Here is a 13624-nt window from a genome sequence, read left to right as displayed (position 1 = left end):
TAACAAAAAATGGACTTGTTTTTAATTCTTTTTTAGCTATTTGTCTTCTGTGTTTTGTATTTTTATTCTTCTTTTTTCTTTTTCATGTATTTTTCTATGTTTTTTTGTATCTTTTTCTTTTTATATGACCTTTTTTCATTTTGTAAATTTATGTTTTTGTAAAACTTCAATAAATATCTTTAAAAAAAAAAGAAGTTTAAGTACATGTTATAAAATGCTAAGTATCCAGACATTTATTAAAAGCATCATGTACGAACCGTTATATCCAGCTTTTATTTATGCTTTTATTTTTTATTGTTACATAGTGAGCATTGCCGACAACCCAAAAAGCGCCTTACATCACACCACACACAAACAATAAATTATGAGGGAAAGGCATGGCAACACACCTATATAAACCAAGACGTCCATATTTCCTGAGCTGGAGTGGATGGTGAATGTCAAGCCTCTTAAGTCAGAAGCACAGGAAATAAAATACCACCAGATGACTTAAAATTGTTCTGGATCGTCCATCCCTCTAGAGACGGCACATAAATTGTATATTTCTACACACACACACACACCAAAAAGACAAATGTAATCTGCTTTGAGGGTTGTTTTTTTCCCCTCCAGTCAAGCACTGTATAAATTTCATAAAATAATTAAATTAAGTCTATATTTTTTTTCAAGGCTTTCTATTGCTGGGCTATTGAAACCAAAGCCTAGCTAGCATCCATGTCAAATGTCCTTTAGAGCGACAAGCTTTCATGTTATCAGTCCGCACAGTCAGCCATGACAGTTGTGGGGAGGCTTAAACAGGGGATTTAATTATTTTATATATTTTTTGATACACCTGAGACCATTGGTTGGTATACCTGAGACAAGATTTTATGGCAATAATGAAGATTTCTTGCTCAAACTGCCTCATGTTTGGCCAGGCTATCTGTGCTGTGACAAAGACAGTCAGAGATAGTTTGGATTGATTGATTGATTGATTGATTGATTGATTGATTGTCACTCAGAAATAATCGTATCTTCCATAGTGGCAGTGGAATTCCAATAGTGAGATGATTTGAGATGTTCTATAAGCCCAGAGCGGGCAGCCCCATGAGGCAAAAAGGAGCCACGGGGAGTTGAGAGAACTATTCATCAAGCAAAATAGGATGGGTAATTTGAATTAAAGCACCCTTTTGCCACCCATGAGGCAAGGTGGGGTGACTGCCTCAGGGGGCAGGATCCACTGAGACAGCAGTTCCCGGTGTAGATCTTTATTCCCCCATTGTTTCTTGTGCTGATCTTCACTCCCCTGGCGGGGAAGGGACACCATTTTGTGGTTCCTGTATCTTCATACATTCACTTGAAAGCACAAGGTCCCGTCCCCCCACTCTCCATGTCTTAGACTGAAGAGAGAGAGGTCACCTCCATCCCCTTTTTGCTCATTCTCCACACGCCATAAATTTTGTGTGGGTGAAGACTGCAAGATTATGTTACCTCACACTTCTTATGGACTATCATCGTTCTAATTTAAGATAACGTTCCCATAAAATTTCCTTTTTTATATATATACATTTTTATTAGTTTTTTAACATATTGTTTTCAACAGTAATTAAACATACTTTTACATCTTATTCAATTTTTTTTACTTCCATCAATCCTGTCTGAAAATTTTCCAATCTAATCTCTTAGTATGCATTTATCTTCCCTATTACATTTCAAACTCATAACCAATATCACTATCTTTTTCTACTTTGTAACACTTTGTATATTTCTCCTTACAAAACTTCTTGTAGTCCTACTAGCGTAATTTGTTGACTACAGTCGCTCTTCAAATAATTCATATACTTCTTCCAAGCTTCTGTAAATCTCTGGTCCCGCAGGTTTCGAATCCTTCCTATCATTTTGTCAATTTTGTCATTTTGTTCCCACAACATTTCCAATGCACAACGAATGGGACAGTCTCTATGGGGCGTCTCCCTCTGAATTTTTAATATATTTGATTTTTTTTTAAAGTAAGGCTCCAGTCCCTTTGAAGCGTTCAGGTGCAGTAGCCTACCCAGCTATACCCAGCGATAGACAAAATGTAACACAAAACCAATAAAACTGCATTAACATAAACAGAAATTCAGTAATAAAGAGAGTGCAATCTTGTGGGTCAGGGAAAAGCTAGTAAAAGGACATAACTTCAGACAAATGTTTCTGAAACAATTAACAGATGATTCTTTATGTACGCTGCTCTCCATAGGTGGCTGGCTCAGCACCATTTATTTTGTTATTTTCCAACATTTAAACCCCAGCTTTCTATAAAATATTCAAGGCAGTTTATAATTTAAAAATGAAGCTATCTTTCACCATGGCAGCATCTACACTCCGGATCTCCTTGCCCATTGATATGTGTTGAAAATTCATAAGAACATCGTAAGAACATATTATTAAGAGGTTAAAATCACTCCAGAATGCTGGGGAATTGTTTAAAAACAGTGTTAAAGCTCAAGTGGAGTGTATACTGCAGGTCAGGAAAGGTACCATGACGGCTAAGAAGTCGCCAATGTGGTTAACAAGCAGAATCAAAGAAGCTATTAGAGATAAGAAGGCTTCATTCAGAAAAAAAATGAAGTCATCAAATTGATAAAACAAAAAGGAACACAAGCTTTGGCAAAAAAAATAAAATGCAAGCAGACAGTAAGGGATGCTAAAAAAAAGATTATGAGGAGCACATTGTTAAAACTATTAAGACAAACAATAAGTTGCTTAAATACATTAACAGTGGGTGGCGGGGGGGGGGGGGGGGGAGAGTTTAGACCATTGGATGACAAGGTAGTCAAAGATGTCCTAAAGGAGGATAAGGAGATTGCAGAGAAGCTGAATATCTTCACAGAGGACCATATAGGGCATATCTTGGTGCCTGAACTAGCTTTTTCAGGAAGGGAGACTGAGGAACTGAGGCAGGTAGTAGTGATGAGAGATGAAGTCTAGGCCTAATAGACAAATTAACAACTGACAAATAGTCAAATCTGGTTGAAATCCACCCACCCAAGAATTCTGAAAGAACTCAAATGTTAAATTGCTGATCTTCTAACAAAAATATAGAACTTGTCTCCCAGATCAGCTTCCATAGCCAATGTAACACCGATTTTTAAAAAAGGAATCTAAGGGAATCCTGAAAATCATAGGCTTAATGTCTCTTTCCCAAGAAAACTGGTAGAAAATATGATGGAAGAAAAAGTAAGCAAGCATATAGAAGAACAAGCCTTGCTGAAGCAGAGCCAGCATGGCTTAAGAGCATTAGAAGAGCCTGATGGAATCAGGTCAGTAGCCTATCTAGACCAGCATCCTGTTCCCACAGTGGCCAACCAGTTCCATGTGGGAAACCCACAAGCAGAACCTGAGCACTGACTCTCCTGTGGCTTCCAGAAACTGGTATCAGAAGTATCAGTGGAGACAGAGCATAGCCAACATGGCTGGTAGCCATCAATAGCCGCCTCCATGAATTTGTCCAATCTTCTATTAAAACATCCCAAGTTGGTGGCCTTCACAGTCTCATGCGAGTTTCATAGTTTCACTATGTGCTATGTGAAGAAGGGAGGCGGGTGGCGCTGTGGGTTAAACCACAGAGCCTAGGACTTGCCGATCAGAAGGTCAGCGGTTTGAATCCCCACGACGGGGTGAGCTCCTGTTGCTCTGTTCCAGCTCCTGCCAACCTAGCAGTTCGAAAGCACGTCCAAGTGCAAGTAGATAAAGAGGTACCGCTCCAGCAGGAAGGTAAACGGCGTTTCTGTGCACTGCCCTGGCTCGCCAGAAGCGGCTTAGTCATGCTGGCCACGTGACCCGGAAGCTGTACGCCGGCTCCCTCAGCCAGTAAAGCGAGATGAGCGCCGCAACCCCAGAGTCGGCAATGACTGGACCTAATGGTCAGGGGTCCCTTTACCTTTACCTTTTATGTGAAGAAAGTGGGTAGAGAATGGCATGGAAAAGGTGGAAAGAGAAAAGTTTTAATCCCTTGATCATAACTCCTAGAACTCACGGACATCCAGTGAAGCTGAATGTTGGGAGATTCAGGACAGATTAAAAAAGTACTTCTTCACATAGTGCCTTGTTGAAACTATGGGACTTACTATCACAGGAAGCAGTGATGGCCACGAACTTGGATAGTATTAAAAGAAGTTTAGACAAATTCATGGAGAATTTGGCATGTCAGGAACTTGGCACATCAAGAGCGCTGGAACAGGAATAACTGTTTATGGTCATGGATGTCAACTTATGTGTATAAGCTGACATGCTTGAATTCCTGGGGAAGGGGGGAGAGGGTGCCTGGAGGATATATATACTGCATGAAATTTCTCATTTCTTTGGACTTGCTGTGAGCTGACCACACAAGTGCCTTCTGCTATCCAGAGAGCAGAATAAACTCTTTCTCTGAACCAACCCTCGGTGTCATTTGACTTCCTTTCTCCCGTCCGGGAGCAACACTCACCCTACCCAGTGGCGTAGCGTGGGTTGTCAGCACCCGGGGCAAGGCAAGTAATTTGCGCCCCCTAACCCGTGGATTTGCGCCCCCTAACCCATGGATTTGCGCCCCCTAACCCATGGATTTGCCCTAACCCCAGATGTTGCGCCCGGTGCGGCCCGCCCCCCCTGCACCCCCCACGCTACGCCACTGACCCTACCAATTAGTAAAGTCCAATAAGGCTACACTATCAACCGCTATTAGCCATGATGGCTGCAGTCTACCTCCACTGTCAGAGGCAACATGCTTTCAGAACACCACTTGGTAGGAACTGCAGGTGGGGAGAGCATTGCTGCTGCACTTGGGTTCTGTTTGCAGGCTTCCCAGAGGCACCTGTGTGGCCCCCGTGAGGACAGGATGCTAGACTAGATGAACCATTGGCCTGATCCAGCAGGACTCTTCTTATGTTCTTTCTAGGCAGGCACCTTATGGTATTGTGTTTGGTGCCTGCTAAAAACACTTCTGCGTAGGCAAGCCAATCCAGACTGGTCAAGTTAATATTTTTAGATGTACATTTCTTCTATACTGTATATTGTTAACTGGTGATTTTATCACTCTTTTTTGGGGGGGGGGGAGGTCAACTAGTTTTTAGCAATAATTTTAATGTATATTTTATATAAACTACTTAGAGGTTTTTACAATTAATTGGCAAACAAGTTCTGTTAAATAAATAAAATAGAATTACCGGGTATGCACAACAATTATCTACCTACCTACCTACCTACCTACCTACCTAAATGCCTGCACTTGAGACAGGCCATAGCACAGATGTCCATTTTACAGCTGAGCAAACTGAGGCCGGGGATGAAAAAAATGGCATCTTCCCTTTCTAGAGTGGGGGGTTAACCCCAGGGCCCCTGTCCTGTTGCCTCATTACCTCCTCCTCTCCAAGTGAGGGGGGAAACCAAATCTTCCCTTTTATGTGTGTTTGTGGGTATGGGACTGGTGTTGAACCCCCTTCCCTCTTTCTCTTCTCCTCTGTTCCAGACACGACGGCGGCCCTGCGCCTCATGGAAGAGTCATTGTTGCTGGACCAGAATTTCCGACACAAGGCAGAAAAACTCCTTGGGATTTTCCAAAGTGAACTGTTTCAGGCTCTCCTGGGTGCGTATGGGAGGTAGCTGACACAAGGATTGATGGGGGGAGCAAGCCAGGGTGCTGCTTGAAGAAATTGAGGAGGAGCCTAATGGCAAGGGGCAGGGCTTACATGCAGTACTCAGTCCAACTTTCCCAAGCCTGGGGCCCACCAGATGTTGTAGTCCAAAACAGCTAGAGGGCTCCAGGTTAGGAAAAAGTAGTTTAGTTTCTGAAAGTCAATGCATGAGTCATTTCCCTCCTAACAGCCCAACTCCCAAATGTGGAGTATGAGGTGCAGGGAATGCACTCTGAATGTGCTCAGAGCCATGCTCATCTTTATTAACAAAAGAATCATAGAATTGTAGAGTTGGAAGGGACCCCAAGGGTCATCAAGTCCAACTCTTTGCAATGCAGGAATCTCTACGAGATCATACAAGACAGGCGGCCATCCAACTTTTGCTTAAAAACCTCCAGTGAAGGAGAGTCCACCACCTCCCGAGGGAGTCTGTTCCAGTGTCAAGCAGTTCTTACCATCAGAAATTTATTCCTGATATTTAGTTGGAATCTCCTTTCTTGTAACTTAAATCCACTGGTTTGGGTCCTAGCCTTCATCTTCCATGTGACAGCCCTTGAGATATTTGAAGATGCTAACATATCTCCTCCCAGTCTCCTCTTTACCAGGCTAAACATACCCAGTTCCCTCAACCATTCTTCATACAACTTGGTTTCCAGACCCTTGATCATCTTTGTCACCCTCCTCTGCCCGCACTCCAGCTTGTAAATATCCGTCTTAAATTGTGGTGCCCAGAACTGGACACAGCACTCCAGGTGTGGTCTGACCAAGACAGAATAACTTCCCTTGATCTGGACACTAGACTTCTGTTGATGCAGCCTGAGGCCTTGAAGTTAATAAGCCCTGCCTGCCCCAGATGTATAGATAAGCTAGAGAACTAGGTGCAGAAGCCAACGAAGTGTGGCTTTGTGAAGGAGGGCTACTGAGAAAGTGTGCAGAAAGCGAAAAAGAACCTGAAAGCTTCTTGGAGAGGCAGAAATAAGAGGAAGCTGCCTTATGCTTGAGACTATTGGTCCCTGTGGCTCAATATTCTCTACACTGACTGGCAGCAGCTCCCCAGGGTTTCAGACAGGGAGTGTCTCCCAGTCCTATGTGCAGATGCCACCAAGGACTGGACCTAGGATCTTCTGCAGAGGCTCTACCCCTGAGCTGCATCCCTCTCCTAAATAGTGGTGTAAATGGGCAAGCAGAGATTGCATATTGGAGGGGGCAGGGCAGGGAGAATTCCCACTAAAATTTCCAGTGACCGCCGTTTCCCAGGAGAGAAGTTTTTGAAAAACAGTTCCTGACTATATTTTTAGATTAAAAGATCTTAAGTTATTTTTGAGCAGGGATCTCAAGTCCTGTAATTTTCCAAGATTTCAAAACGCTGTTTAGAGGAGCTAAAAATGCAGAAGGCCAAGGGGGGAAATGAAGCAACTGTGTTTAATTTGTTTTGCAGGTGGGCGGGTTGCACACGGGTTCAAATAGCCAACGAAGTGCGGTTAGCTTTAGCACGGGGTACAAATACTTTTTGAAATGGGTACCTGAGCATTCACCAACTTAGAGCCTTCCAGATGCTTTGGACTACAACTCCCATCAGCCTCGGCTGATAGTAGTCCAAAACATCTGGAAGGCTCCAGGCTGGGGTCTATGAAGCATAATTCCCTGAGGAAAGGGAAGAGGATCTGGCTGGGGCAGTTGCTTATCTGAACTTGATAAGTTGAGGAGGGTCTTAAAGCAATGAAGGAAGGGGGGGAGAAGTGGGTGAAGCTTAAAAGTGGGAGGAGCTTGTTGGTTGGCTGGGGTTTAGAAGGGGAATTGTGGGGGGAAAGAGGTTGGCCAAAGTTAGGGAAGACTTTCTTCTTCTTTGGGAATGAGGGAATCAGAGGGAAATTAGGCATTATCTCCTGAATACCAGGCCTGAGCTTTGAAGGGGAGGGAGGAGGCGGAAGATGAAACTTGTAGTGAGCCTTGTTGAGCTTTCAGCATTGAGGGTGCCCAGGTGTATGGGTTTGGGGGCTGCTTTCCTCCAACCACGCAGCCCTCTCATCTCTCACCCTTGCTTCAGGGCCCAAGAGCCTTGTCTTATCATACACCTGCTGAGTCTCCCTAATGCTAGGAGGCAGCAGCCTCCTTATCTGTTTCCTCCTCCTCCTCCTCCTCCTGATGCCAGAGCTGCACCTGCAGAGACTCAGCCAGCCAGCCAGGGAGGGGTTTGGCTCAGCTCGTGGGTCTAAATATAGGCTTTAATCTGAGTTTCATAATTACTTCTGAGCTGGGCTGAAGGGAGGTAGGGATGGGATGCCCGGAAGCATCTAGGAGCTCAGCTGTAAGGCGCTTGGTGTGCACCTGGGGAGTCCTAAGTCCTTTTCTTCCCACACCTGTGTGGACAGCTGCTCCCCTTGGCCTACCTTGCAGGAGGATGTTCTTTGCAGAGGAGGCTCCTCCAAGGCCTGTTTTGTGAAAATGTGCCTCCCAGATAGTGGCTTTGATTTTTCAGACAAAAGAAGAAAAAGAAATATTGGGGATTCCCCCCCCCCCTTTTTATCTAATATTAAACTTTCCATCCATGCTCTTGGTTTAGATATCCAGGAGTTTTATGAAGTGACCATTTCAGACACTCGCCCCACAACTTCACGGAGGTCTCGGCCTAAGGTAGGTGCTCTTTTGTCAGTGATTTCCTTCCTCTTCCTATAGCTGTTTACTTTCTTAGTATTCCTGAGCCCAACTCCTCCAACCTTGGATTCTGCCTCAGTGGAATTACAGAATTTGCTGCCACTGGAGGCCGTGATGGCCACCAAACTGAATGTCTTCAAAAGAGGATTAGATAAGTTCATGGAGGAGGATAGGGCTATTGTTTGTTGCTTTTGTTTTAGCTACTTATTTGTATTTTTATCTTGTGAGGAGCCCTGATATCTTTTGATGAAGGGCAGTTAATAATAATAATAATAATAATAATAATAATAATAATAATAAATAATGGCTACCGGCCACAATAGTTATGCTTTGCCTCCACAGTCCAAGGCAGCAGTGCTTTTGTATGCCAGCTGCTGGAAATCGCAGGAGGGGAGAAGGCTCTTGTGCTTGGATCCTGTTAGTGGGTTTCTCACAGGCATCTGGCTGGCCCCTGTGAGAACAGGATGCTGGACTAGATGGGCCTGCTTTGGCCTGATCCAGCAGGGCTTTTCTAATGTTCTTATTGTGCACCAATGGGAAAAAAATCCAATGTAAATTTGAAGTGATTCTGTGGTCCCTGAGTGGATTGCTAGCTAGCTAGTTCACATCATCTTATTTATTTAATTTAGAAATTTCTTTACATTTATATCTCTCTTATTTCTTTTGACATGAAACCCAAGGCGACATACATGTGGTTCCTAGGCAGTCACCAATCCAAGTACTGTTCTGACCTAGACTTGCTTAACTTCAGCAAGGTGATGGCTTCACGTGCCTTTAGACCAGACCCTGGGGCCCTCCTGGGGCCATCAAAGCAGTATCTTTGTACAGTGGTACCTCGGGTTAAGTACTTAATTCGTTCCGGAGGTCCGTTCTTAACCTGAAACTATTCTTAACCTGAAGCACCACTTTAGCTAATGGGGCCTCCTGCTGCTGCTGCGCCGCTGGAGCACGATTTCTGTTCTCATCCTGAAGCTAAATTCTTAACCCGAGGTAATATTTCTGGGTTAGCGGAGTGTGTAACCTGAAGCGTATGTAACCTGAAGCGTATGTAACCCGAGGTACCACTGTACACCTGAAGTCCCAAGAGCCCATTTCATTTCAAGCCCTTTTCTGAAGGTTTCTCCCCCTTGAGGACATGAATACTGGGAAATGGGTGCCAGGGAGAGGCAGAACACAGCTAAATGTTTTTGGGGAAGAGCTGTGGCTGTGTGGTGTAACCCAGCTCTTGCACGAGTGGGGATCCCAAATTCAGTCTTCTGTATCACCATTGGGAATGGATCTGGGCTAGTGTGGTTAAGATCCTGGTGCCGGTCCAACAATATAAGGCAGCTTTACATATGTTTTAAGCAAGAGACATGGCAACGGGTAGTTGAAGATTAAACTGTCCAGACTCTTTGAGGTTGTATGCAGAGCAGTACAGACTGTTCGGATCGGATGGGTTGGAGGGAGTACTCTAAGGGACTGTTGGGGGATGTTCTTTCTAATTGAGTGAACTTCTGGTTAATTAATCTCACTGCTTCTCTTCTGGGAGAATGGAAGAAGGGAAATAGACACGGAGAAGTGGAGAAAAGAACTGTGGGCTCTCTCTCTCTCACACACCCACCCACCCACCCACCCACCCACCCACACACCCTGGTGGATCTGCTTCTATGAATCCGGCCAATTAGAGGCCACAGGTGCCTTTCCATGCCCTGAAACGATGGAGACATGGATTCATTGGCTTTGAGCTTCAGTACGGACGCGGGTGGCGCTGTGGGTTAAACCTCAGAGCCTAGGACTTGCCGATCAGAAGGTTGGCAGTTCGAATCCCCGCGGCGGGGTGAGCTCCCGTTGCTCAGTCCCTGCTCCTGCCAACCTAGCAGTTCGAAAGCACATCAAAGTGCAAGTAGATAAATAGGTACTGCTCCGGTGGGAAGGTAAATGGTGTTTCTGTGCGCTGCTCTGGTTTGCCAGAAGCGGCTTAGTCATGCTGCCACATGACCCAGAAGCTGTACGCCGGCTCCCTCGGCCAGTAAAGGGAGATGAGCGCCGCAACCCCAGAGTCGGCCACGACTGGACCTAATGGTCAGGGGTCCCTTTACCTTTACCTACTTTGTCAGTGGCATGTTCCTCACTTAGTTTGGACTTCACAGCCTGTAGTAACCTCCACAACCCTCTCATCTGTGTCATTACCCAAAAGAGTACTCATTAGTGGTTACTCGTCATCCTGGAAAAAGTAACAAGTGGGGTGCTGTAGGGTTTTGTCCTGGGCCTGTTGTTGTTCAACATTTTTATAAATGACTTGGATGAAGGAATTGAGGGGATGCTCATCAAATTTGCAGGTGACTCCAAACTGGAAGGGGTAGCTAATGCTGCAGAAGACAGAATCAGAATTCAAAATGACCATAACAGATTGGAGAACTGGGCGCTAGCTAACAAAATGAATTTCAATAGGGACAAATAGGGACAAATGTCAGATGCACAAATATAGGATGGGGGACACCTGGCTTACTAGCAGTGCATGTGAAAAGGATCTAGGGGTCTTGGTGGACCACAAGCTTAACATGAGTCCACAGTGTGATGCAGCAGCAAAAAAGAAAAAAAAGAAAAAAAGAGCTAATGCTGTTCTAGGCTGCATCAACAGAAGTATAGTGTCCAGATCAAGGGAAGTAATAGTACCACTCTATTCTGACTTACCGGTAGTCAGACCACACTTGGAATACTGTGTCCAGTTGTGGGCATCACAATTTAAGAAGGATGTTGACAAGTTGGAATGTATGCAGAGGAGGGCAACCAAGATGATCAAGGGTATGGAAATTAAACCTTATAAGGAGCACTTGGAGGAGCTGGGTATGTTTAGACTAGAAAAGAGGAGAGTGAGAGTATATATGATAGCCATCTTCAATTATCTTGAAATATACTCAGAGTTGCAAAGTGATTTCATGCTCTTTATTCAGCTCATAGTGGTGAGGAGGAATGAATGAAAGTCCCCTCAAAGTATCTGCTTTATATACATTATTTACACAATGGGCTGCACATGATTGGCTAATTCCGGAATTCTACTGTAAGCCAATCAGGTTGTGGATTCACTTTTATCTGGAGCATGATTGGGTGGTTCCTGCCAACCAATCATACTGCTGCATTGTTCTAGAACCAATCAGACTGCTGCATTCTGAATTCTATTGTTCTAGGACCAATCAGACTGCTGCCTTTTGGATCCTATTGTTCTAGGACCAATCAGACTGCTGCAGTTTGGATCCTATTCAACTCAGTACATAACATATCTGAAGGGCTGTCACATAGAGGAGGGAGCAAGATTGTTTTCTCCTGCTCTGGAGGGTAGGACCAGTGGCGTAGCGTGGGTTGTCAGCACCCGGGGCAAGGCAAGTAATTTGCGCCCCCTAACCCGTGGATTTGCGCCCCCTAACCCGTGGATTTGCGCCCCCTAACCCATGGATTTGCCCTAACCCCAGATGTTGCGCCCGGTGCGGCCCGCCCCCCCTGCACCCCCCACGCTACGCCACTGGGTAGGACTCAAACCAATGGCTTCAAGTTGCAAGAAAGGAGTTTCCAACTAAACATTCGGAAAAACTTTCTGACAGTAAGAGCTGTTCAGCAGCGGAACAGACTCCCACGAGGGGTGGTGGACTCTCCTTCCTTGGAGGTTTTTAAACAGAGGTTGGATGGCCATCTGTCATGGATGCTTTAGCTGAGATTGCAGGCAGTTGGACTAGATGGCCCATGGGTCCCTTCCAACTATTCTATGATTATCTATTTCTCTTGCTGCTGCCTGTTACAGCTTCCTGTAGCAGTGAGTTCCACAGGTGAATTGTGTGTGTGCGTGTGTGTGTGCGTGTGTGTGTGAGAGAGAGGGGGGGAATACTTCTTCACCAACACCTCTGTTCTGTTTGTCACACACTGGAGATGTCTTGCTGGTGGGTTTCTCATTGGGGCATCTAGTTGGCCACTATGAGAACAAGATGCTGGACTAGGTGGGTCTTTGGCTTGATTCAGCTGCTGCTGCAGTACTCTTCTTATGCTCCCTTTCTCTTCTCCCACCTTCACCCCAATATGGAGCTGAAACCTGCTCCATCAGGGCCTCTACAGTGACAGGGTTCTATCCCACATTAGTTGTTCTCAGAGCGGTCCCATTGAAATGAATGAATGTGACTAACTTAGGTCCATTGTTTTCAGTGGGCCTATTCTGAGCATAACTTCATTGTTTCGAGCTCAGGTTTCTTTTCCATCCAGACCAAAATAGTCAAATGGAGGTTGTCAGGGCAGGGGTGGATATAGAAGCAATTTCTGAGGAACCAGGGCAGAGTGGCAGGATAAGGATGTGAAACAGGAACAAATAGAATCTATGAGGTGAGGTTCACTCCTGGAGACCCCACTTTCTGCAGTGACTGAGAGTCTCTGCATGACCAAGGCTGATGTACTAACTACACTTTTTTCCTAGATGTGTCAGATCTGGCCATGTCTGCATTAAAACTCACTTGAATTACTACCATGGGCTTTGCGTATGGTTGCCTTTGAAGAATGTCCAGAAGCTTACAGCTGGTTCAGAATGTTGCAGTGGAGCGGCTGCTGAATGGGGTGAATTATAACAGGAATGGGGTCTGGAAGCAGCCCTCTAAAACTCTCTGTATGGCCCTTTGTCTGTCCCCAGACAATGCCCCTTATGGGCCATTTTCCATGTGTTTTTGCATGGTTGGAGTGTGTCCTTTGAAGTGCAATTCTTTTATTTTATTATTCAACACGTTTAAATTCCATATGTCCTCAAAGGAGCTGAAGGTGGCATACATTGTTCACTTACTCCCTGTTTTGTCTTCACAACAACCCTGCAGTGTAGGTTAGCTTGAGAGACTATGACTGGCCCAAGGCCATGCAATGAGTTTCAAGGCTATGTAGGGATTTGAACTCTAGTCTCCCAGGTTCTAATCCAATACCTCTAACCACTGCACCATACTGGCTCTCTTGATTAACTGCATGGCTTTGGGAAGAATAATAGGGACCTGCCTTTATAAGGATTTCTGATGCATTACATGTTAAAGCAATGTTTGAACACTCATAAATCTATGTATAAATGCTGAGAATGATTATTTATTGATGTTACAAGCATGGTCCTTGCTAAGAAGATGGGGAAGCTTATATAGGGACTGAGTAAAGGAGAATGAGCAGTCCCAGTGGGGGAAGGGCAGAGCATGGCTTGTGGGGCATGAAAGTGTGCTTTTCTGCACAGATGCAGTTGCTCAAAGAGGGGCAGATCCTGGAAGGCCTGGAATTTAGATCTGCCTTCTCTCTGTTTCTCACCAATGACCCCCACGAGGGGTGGTTCTAGGGTGGGTTAAGAA

The 13624-nt window shown here is 44.9% G+C and overlaps 1 protein-coding gene across 5 annotated transcripts in view; it reads left to right on the top strand.

The window, feature by feature from the left end:
- Window positions 1–224: 224 nt before the first annotated feature.
- Window positions 225–13624, top strand: part of DLG4 (discs large MAGUK scaffold protein 4) — a gene marked incomplete at its 5' end in the record, with an annotated part of 144078 nt that continues 130678 nt past the window's right edge. For 4 of the 5 annotated variants that reach the window (XM_083580879.1, XM_083580878.1, XM_083580875.1 and 1 more), the window contains 2 exons: window positions 5471–5587; window positions 8200–8270. In XM_083580879.1, coding sequence (XP_083437005.1) covers window positions 5494–5587; window positions 8200–8270 — 165 coding nt within the window. Of the gene's footprint in view, window positions 250–5470; window positions 5588–8199; window positions 8271–13624 lie in introns of those variants that run through there. The other variant, XM_083580874.1, reaches the window with a different exon arrangement.

This window comes from Podarcis filfolensis (assembly GCF_964270895.1).
Source record: "Podarcis filfolensis genome assembly, chromosome: 13".
NCBI lineage: Eukaryota > Metazoa > Chordata > Lepidosauria > Squamata > Lacertidae > Podarcis > Podarcis filfolensis.
Note: the sequence above shows the minus strand (reverse complement) of the source record. Positions and strands in the feature narration are given on the sequence as shown.